At 41.5% G+C, this 8,814-nt stretch overlaps 1 protein-coding gene across 2 annotated transcripts; it reads right to left on the bottom strand.

The window, feature by feature from the left end:
* Positions 1-1,245: 1,245 nt before the first annotated feature.
* Positions 1,246-6,911, bottom strand: LOC127769265 (uncharacterized). Of its 2 annotated transcripts, XM_052294800.1 has the most exons (11): positions 6,654-6,911; positions 6,487-6,563; positions 5,541-5,685; positions 5,049-5,250; positions 4,294-4,958; positions 3,692-3,853; positions 2,853-2,966; positions 2,182-2,269; positions 2,045-2,100; positions 1,791-1,845; positions 1,246-1,678 (listed from the first exon to the last, which is right to left on the bottom strand). In XM_052294800.1, the coding sequence occupies exons 1-11, from the start codon at positions 6,849-6,851 to the stop codon at positions 1,635-1,637; spliced, it is 1,806 nt and encodes a 601-aa protein (XP_052150760.1). In that variant the 5' UTR covers positions 6,852-6,911; the 3' UTR covers positions 1,246-1,634. The 2 variants fall into 2 exon arrangements, with proteins under 2 accessions (XP_052150760.1, XP_052150759.1); XM_052294799.1 differs by having other exon boundaries at positions 4,294-5,250.
* Between the last annotated feature and the right edge of the window lie 1,903 nt (positions 6,912-8,814).

Raw genomic sequence — 8,814 nt, 5'->3', positions numbered from 1 at the left:
GCCTCATTCGATCGAATCGGCCAGATGCACCCATCCGTAGGTGGTGGCCATATCTCAATCCGACCCTTCAACCAAACATTTTTATTTTGAGAGCTCAGTCATGTCTTGAGATTGACGAAGTCACCACAGGCGCCTCGCTGTCGAGGGGTACGTCGCCTACCACTGAAAGAATAATTAGCCGTAAATGCGAACACCCGTGTCAAATCTAGGATTTGAACTCGGGTGGGCAGGTTCCACCACAAGGAACCTAACCAGTTGAGCTATGCTCACTTCGCCGAATTCTTTTTTGATGACAAACACAGTTCGTTTTCTCACAGTGTGCATGATTAGTTTTTTCTCTTTTTTTTTTACTTTGAAATCAATTTTAGCTCCACACTGGAGCTGCTCTTAGCTTGAGATTTTAGGTTGTCCACGTATCTAAAACCAATCTTTAGGATTTACCAGCCTAGTCTTCAAAGATATTCATAGGGGTAGAGTTTGCGTGCGTTCATAGGGGTGAGTGTGTGTGCGTTGTAAGTGTCTACGTTGCACTGTGTAATTCTAAAAAAAACCAATCTAGAGCTAGATGTGACACATCCTAATATTAATTTTGGACATGTACTAGGATATGTTACATTAGGCACTAGATTTGTTTTTTAAAAATTATGTATTTCTCTTTCCTCTATTTTATTATTGTGAGTGGACACATGATAATCCGAGGAATGTTTGCCTATTCCTTTTGGAAGGATTTCCAAATATTTGGATTCCTAATAATTATTATTAATTCCTATGAATGTTATTCGGTTCATAGGAATGTAGATTTAGAAAAACCAAAGGAAAATTTTCTTTCCTATAAGTTGTAGAGATTTCATATAGTTATATTTTCAATTTTTTTTCTTTGTGATAAGAAAAGCGAAGAAAATCGCTTGTAATTTGCCAATGGGATATGGTACAATCTAACGCTTGTCCATATCAAATCACGGAACCTCTGTTCGAATAAGCAATGGACAAAACATATATACATGGATGTGCATCTCTTCTCCATACAGCAAACGTTAACACTACACGATTCATGCCATGGAGAAGAGATCCACTCGGTTCCATGAAACTATTACGGCACAATAAAAATTCCAACAGCTTCGGAACGCAGGAATTTTACAGGATTTTCACAGGAAACAACTCAATTCCTCCAAACCGAATAGGCCCTTCCAACACAAATTCCTCCAGACAGGCTTGAATGATTTTCGCAACCAACAGCAAGAAGACTAGAGACTCAATGGGTCTTATATTGGTGTGGATAGCACAGTTCCAGGAATCAAAATACATTAGCTGTATCAGACACCTGCGACTGGTGATGCAGAACAAACTAGCTAGCTAGTTAATGTTGATGGCCACCATAGAGGTGAAGAGGTGCTGCAAGTGCTGACATGAAACCAGCAACATTGGTCATTTCGAAACTAGCAACATTGGTCCATACCAAGGCCTACAATCAGCTACCAAACAACAATTATCTGCAAGCTAAACTGCCAGGCGTATATACAAAATCCACCATCCTCATCCTATACCAAGCGGATTCCAGATAGATCATCAAAAATGCAGAATGGAGCCCACATTTTCAAAGAGGATATAATCGATGCGCAGGCTATGGAAGTTGCTCAACGGACCCTTCTCTTGCTCTCAGGAGTCCTTGACTCGTTCCCTGCCAGCAAAGTTCATACAGCATTATATGCTTTTACCCAGAGGCATGCTGTCTCCGATAGTCTCTCTTGAGCAGAAACAAGATACACTGGAAACAACAGTAATATACAGACCTTTGAGAGGTGGTGATTCAAACTCTAAGCCAGCCACACCTGAAACCAAACCGTCCTACAAAAGGAATGCATTTAGTGAGACACTGAGCAAAAGGCTTGAATAAATGCACTGCACCAAATCACAAATAGTAGGTTGGATGCTGCTTTTCTCATATTCCCTGAACCTACGCTAAATAATTTTAGCAAACACATGTAAGCTAATTATGGACAAGATCTCATCACACGGCAAAGAGGTTTCAGGTTTCTTGACTAACTCTGTCATAGACGATCCTTTGGCATCCAGGATCCAATGTGGGAACTACCACGCGACCTGCAAAACAAATTGCCGTAGATTTAGTTGCAGTCAATAAATAATTCAAGCAACAGAGTCCAGCAGCAAAATATATTGTACCTGATCTAGTTCTTCTCAGTTTGAGAGATTCAGGTGTTGAAACTGATGATGACTTGGCCTTGCCACGGGTAAGAGGAGAATAATGTCCCTGAGATGTTCCAAAAGAATTGCAATAAGGAAAACTATATATAAAAAATATATATCATACTGATGTGAACACTGATTCACATAGTACATGTAGCCAGATAAGTACCATGTAGGTGCAGAAGATGGGCAGAAAGAAATGGCAACCCTAATTGAATATAGAGCACAAATGTTCGAACCCAACAGTTCAACATAACTATCTCCCAGAAGGACAGCATGGTGAAAGTATAGTTGTTGAGCTACTAAAGTAGTCTCTATCTAATAGTGTATAAGATTTACTTCCACAATAGAAAAAACATGTCAAACAGCAATTTGTTATCACTGATGACATCACTGTTAAGGATGTTCGGAGGGTCTGGAGGCTATTGCTAGAAGAGGTGCCCACCAAGGCTGCTACTACGTTCGAAGTTTGTTATTGTGTGTCAATCTTGATTGGTTCATGCTTAACTTGGTCCTAATGACTGAGATTTGCCATCACCAGTTTCTTTTTTTTGCCTTCAGTAACACTTTAACTGACTACAGGTACTAAACTTTCAACTTTTAGACAATAAAAAGGATGTGAAGTAAGTAGTAACTTTCATACTTACATATGGAATTGGAGTTCTGATCATTGGCGATCTAGTAGCGCCCTTTAACATGAAATGCTCAGATCTCTGCTCCTGTGCTGAGCCTAAATGCTGATTACGCAAGCTAGGAGCACCCTGCAACACATTAGGTAAAAGTTGTCTATTATATATGTGTATAATGAGCACAATTAATATCACTAGCAGAAACATGCTAAATATGAATTTGGCATCATGAATATCGAAGGAATATATAATGCCTCTTTGCTTGCACAAAGATGCTACATTATGTTGATTATTAATTTATATATCATAGTGTTTCAGGTTATATGTAGCATTTGAGTGTTTCAGGAATATATCATAGTGTTTCAGGTTATATGTAACATTGAGTCAATACTCAATAGCGGTTGTTATGCTTGTTAAAATATCTTTGTGACATAAACTTTTTGCATAAGTACAAGAAGTTTGTTTAACATAACTATCTTCCAAAAGGACAGCATAATATTTATAAGAAAGTATAGTTTTTGAGCTACTAAAGTAGCCTTAATCTAGTAGTGAATAAGATTTACATCCACAATAGAAAAAAAATGTCAACCAGCAATGTGCTATCATTGATGACGTCACTGCTGGAGAATATGTGGAGATCCTGCTGCCAGAGGAGGTGCCCACCTAGGCTGCTACTAAGTTCGAAAACTGTTATAATGTGTCAATCTTGGTAGGTTCGTGCTTAATTTAGTCCTAATGACTGAGATTTGCCATTACCATTTTTCGTTTTATTTTTGCCTTCAATAATACTTTAACTGATTACAAGCACTAAATTTCTAAAATTTTAAACAGTAAAAAGGATGTGAAGTAATACTTACATCTGGAATTGGAGTTCTGATCACTGGCGATCTAGCAGCACCTTGTGACATGGACTGCTCAGGTCTCTGCTCCTGTGCTGAGCCTACATGCTGCTTAGGTGATCTAGGAGCACCCTGCAATATGTCACACTCTGATCTCTGCACCTCTGCTGGGCCTACAGGCTGCTTTTCCAGGTAAAAGTTATCAAGCCTATTATAAATGTGCATCATGAGGAGCACAACTAAAATCAATGGTAGAAACATGCTAAATATGAATTCAGCATCATGAATATAAGAAGGAAGTATGATGTTTCTCTGCTTGCACACAGATGCTACATTATGTTCATTATTTATTTATATATCAAGTGTTTCAGGTTATATGTAGCATCGAGTCAATAGCATTGTTATGCTTGTTAAAATATCTGTGACATAACCTTAGTGCATAGGTACAAGAAGTTTGTTTAAACTATTCCAATGTCACCAAATGACCAAAGAATGGAAAACTAATAGGGGCATTATCAGCACATGAACTACATAAGCAAGAATTCCTGAAGAAAAAACTTCGAGTAGCTAAATGAGGTTTGAACATTGATTAAACTAACTAATGGTTTGTTAAAACTCACATTTCCCAGGGACTCCACATCTGAATGAACTGAAGTTGAAATGTCTTCATTTGGTACTACCTCCTCGTTCAATGTCATGTGCTGAGCTATTTCCGGGAAACCTTGATTTTCCAAGCAATTATTGCTATTACATGTACTTATAGGTAGAATATTGTCCAAACAACTGTCTGGGGAGAGATTAGCCCTTTCAGGTAGCACGGTGGCTAAAACCTCTTTAGATCCCTGACTCACTGCACTGCCAGCATTAGCACTTCCATCTCCCATCTCACAGATCATATTATCAGTGGACATATCGAAATTTGAATCGGAGTTGACAACATGGCTGCCAACCTCCTGATGTTCTGCATCTGCATGGATAAATTCATTCTGATTCCCTGACTCAGTGGACATACCGTAAATTGAATCAGAGTTGACAAGATGGCTGCCAGCCTCCTGATATTCTGCATCTGAATGGATAAATTCATTCTGATTCCCTGCATCTTCAGAAGTTTTGTCCCTAGTAGTTTCTTCTATAGAAGTCAAAGATGCACTAAGATCTATATTGCCATGACCCCTTTGTTTAGAAAAGCTCTTCACGACCAAGTCTATCTGCTGATTACCCACCTTGTTACATACAGCTAGAGATCCTGTACTGCCTTCGTTAAAAGCAGTAGTCTTTTCCTTTGCTGAAATGTCAAGGTCGCAGGTGTATTCCTCAAATCTTGGTTTTTTGTTTGACAAATAGGAACCTTTTTCAAAGGAATCAGCATCATTACCTGAGGAACTTCTTGAGTTGTTAAGAAGGTTCGCTAGGAAAGAAGATCCAACTTTATCAATAAAGTTTCCTATCTGGAATCGCTCCAAATAAAATTTAGTTCGGCCATCTCGTGAAATGCTAGTGTAAGAACAGCTCTGTTGAGATCCTAAGTTGTAACTCTCCCACAAGCATGGGAATCCAGTCATGAATTTTTCGCAGACCTGCATACATTATTTCAATATTAAAGACCATGTCATGTATAAGTGCAGTTACAGAAGTAGAAGCTTTTTGGACCTGAATTTGAACAGAAGTTATCAAATAGGCAAAAAATGCCAAAGTTAATATAGGTAATGCTTGAATTTCAAATGGTATTGGTGTTGTCTATCATCAAATAGTAACACAGTAGGATAGCTACACGAACAAATCAGAAACAGGCCTTTGGTTGAGAAGTTCCTGACATTGTCCGTTCCAGTGGTCCATAAGACAAAAGGCACAAAAAAAATGAGCATACCTCAAGCGAATATCCATTATTTTCCATTTGCGAAAGGTCCAACGGGCCATCAATTAACACTATGATGCTGTCTTCAGCTTCAAGCATACAAGCCTTATGCCGTTTTACAATGGGTGCAGAAGTGAATAGATGGGGTTTGTGGTTCCTGTTAAACATGAGCAACCAATAACTTCACTAAAATACCAGAAATTTGCACCTAAAACAAGAAAATAAATTGAGAAACATTATTGATGCTTCCAAAATATGAGGATCATGGCTAAACAATGATGCTCAATCTGTTTCAAGACAATGAGGTACCTACCTAGCCCAACTACAGTTTCATGGTCTCCAAGATACAACTAAATGCAAGAATAACACTGTAAGGCACAAGTTGAAGAACATTTTGGGTTGGATTATCAAAGAATCATCTGGGCACACCCCTAGCAAGGAGGTTGTGGTCAGGGAGGGAATGTTTCTACGCATGCTTATCATGGCTTGAGTACTGTAATTATGGACAGCAGATCAACTTTATATTACATTTCTCCAGACTCTCAGTTCTACAACTCTGTTATATGAAGATTGCAGATTTGTACATCTAGCCTGCGCCCATGATCTCTTCTTCAACAAACACCCAAAAAACAATCCAGCTCATAGGACCAATTCTTCATGCCACTTCATCTACCCAAACAGACTTGAAACTTGAAAGTAGAAACATGTCCAAAAAGAAAAAACTAAAATGAACCAAAATGCTCCCAATCGCTTAGCCCCATTGGTTGGTCTTTCTACCAAATGATTAGAATCTCTTTTTTTTTTTCCTCTAAAGAAAACCACAAAAGATTCCCACAGAGACAAAAACACACACATGCACACAATGCTAACTCCAAGCGGATCGATGGGGGAGGCATCAACCCAGAAAAGAAAAGATGCATCATATTTTGATGAGTCGTTGGAAGAAGAAACGCCTCACCTTTCCGTGTGGCCGGCGATGCGGACCTTCCGGTCGTCCCCCTCCACCCTCTTCAGCCACCAATCGAACAGCTCCACCTGAAACAGCGTCAGTGCATCTCATGCATTCAATCCAATATGCCATCACCACCAACGAGCGAGAAAGTAAGAGCGGGAGAGGGAGCGTACGCAGGGGTGCTCCTCGCAGTCGGAGGAGGAGGAGGGGGAGGGGACGGGGCCGGCGGAGGCGGAGGCGGCGGTGGCGCGTAGAGGGTTCCGCGAGAAGGAAGGGCTGAGGATGGTGGCCGGCTGCGGCGCGCGCCGGAGAGGGCTCGCCGCCGGCGGCGGCGGCGGCGGGGTAGGGGTTTGGGAGGGTTCGGTGCCCATATTTACTTTTTTTTTTCTCTTTTCTTTCTTTTTTTTTTACCGCTCTTTTTTGGGAGATAAAAATCGAAGAGGCGGGAGAGGGGGGCGGGGGAGAGAAGTAGGGAGGAGAACGGATGGAGAGAAGTACTGACGAGTGGGGCCATGGGACCCCAGAGCCGGGCTCGCGTCTCGAAATATCTTTTTTTATTAGTTTTTCTTCAATGTTGCATTTGATTCAAATATTATTTATCAAGCGATGAAATATTTTTTTAATCAAATGATGAAACAGTTAAAACATTTCTTTTACTGAGCGAGAAAACATCTAACAGGTGAATCACAGTCCAATATTTTATCGTCCAATCCCTAGTTAGCTCCGTAACTAGAAAACATCTAAAAGGTGAAACCGTCCAATATTTTATCGTCCAATTCCTAGTTAGCTCCGTAACATTTTTTTATCAAATGATGAAACAACTGAAAGTTTCTTTAACTTGGTGAGAAAACATATAAAAGGTGAAACACCGTCCGATATTTTGTCGTCTAATCCCTAGTTAGCTCCATTACTCCAGGCTGGTTTGATCACCTTAAAAAAATTATTGAGGGATAAAGATTTTTATACTAGTTTGGGCTCTCAGGATGAGTAATAGCTCTACTCCAGTTTATATGAAATATTTCTGGTATTCACTATACGGATTACTCGGAGAACCCTAACGGGACACAAGCAGAGGAAACATTTCTTACTCGTTTTATTCCTATATTTGAATATTTGATATATCTTTCCGTATAATATTGGTATGCGGTATTTCCCTATGTTACGTATCCAAGTATATCCAAGTATAGGAGGTATGTTTCATCTGTAACCTTAATAAACTCTCTAAACTAGTGGTCGGATTTAATTCATATCCGTCAACGATAAAACCGGGTATAACGACTCCTTTAATTATCAAACCGTGTAAAATGACTCCGTCAGCTATTTTGAGAGCGAATTTCACTGATGTGGCGTCCATGTGGCATCCTAGTCATAAAAAACATTAAAAAAGTAGGGCCCATATGTCATCCCCTCTCTTCTTCTAGCTCAACACCCACTCTCTCTCTCTCTCCCTATCTTCTTTTGAACGCGGCAAGGTGATGGTTGATAGCAGTAGGGTAACGCAGCAGGATGGTGACTGACATCAGTAGGGTGACGGCAATGAAGAAGCTTGAGGGAGCTAGGTAGCACAAGCGAAGGATGTCCATGATCACCACGAAGCTCTCCTCGAGGATGGCATCATAATCGATGGTGACTGGCTCTATAGGCCCTGTAGTCGAGGAGAAGCCGCCACTGCCAACTCCCTCGAGCTCCTTTGCTGACGTGCCTTCTCCAAGACCTACCGTCGCCGGCCGAGCTTGGAGAGGATTGAGGAAGGCTGTGAGGCGCTTGAGAGCAGTGAGGGAGCCCGAAGTGGAGGGTGGCGAGGGGCAGGAGAAGCTCACTGAGTCTCCTGCTCTGTTGAGATCTGCCTTTTGTGAGCTCGCTGCTAGACTTGGCCTCTCCGCATGTCGCCACTGCCTCGAGCTCCATCTCTATCACCACCCCTCCACTGGCCCGGGGCTGTCTCCACTAGATTTGGCGGCATGGTAGGCATGTGGGAGGCAAAGCCAACAGGAAGGGCAACGACTGTAGCACAGATCAATATAATGATGGTGACATCAGCTGGGAGATGCCAACGTAGACAACAGTCTCAATCGAGTCGCCAATTGGTGAAGGTTAGGAGGTGACGATGACTCCTTCCAAGCCTCTTCCTCCAACCAACATCTCGTCATCACTCTAGTATGGAGCTCGTGGCCGACGCGCCTGGGTTGAAGAGGAGCCGATTGGACGAGCACCTCCTAGGTCGGAGAGAAGGGGAGTGCTCGGTGCCGCCACTCCCCATCATCGTCATGCCCTCGCTGTCGTTGTGGAGAAGAGGGACAAGAGGGCCAGTCGTCCAGGGAAGGAAGGGGGAAG

This window comes from Oryza glaberrima, chromosome 4, assembly GCF_000147395.1.
Source record: "Oryza glaberrima chromosome 4, OglaRS2, whole genome shotgun sequence".
Taxonomy (NCBI): domain Eukaryota; kingdom Viridiplantae; phylum Streptophyta; class Magnoliopsida; order Poales; family Poaceae; genus Oryza; species Oryza glaberrima.
The sequence above is the reverse complement of the archived record's forward strand: the minus strand, read 5'-3'. Positions and strand labels throughout refer to the sequence as shown.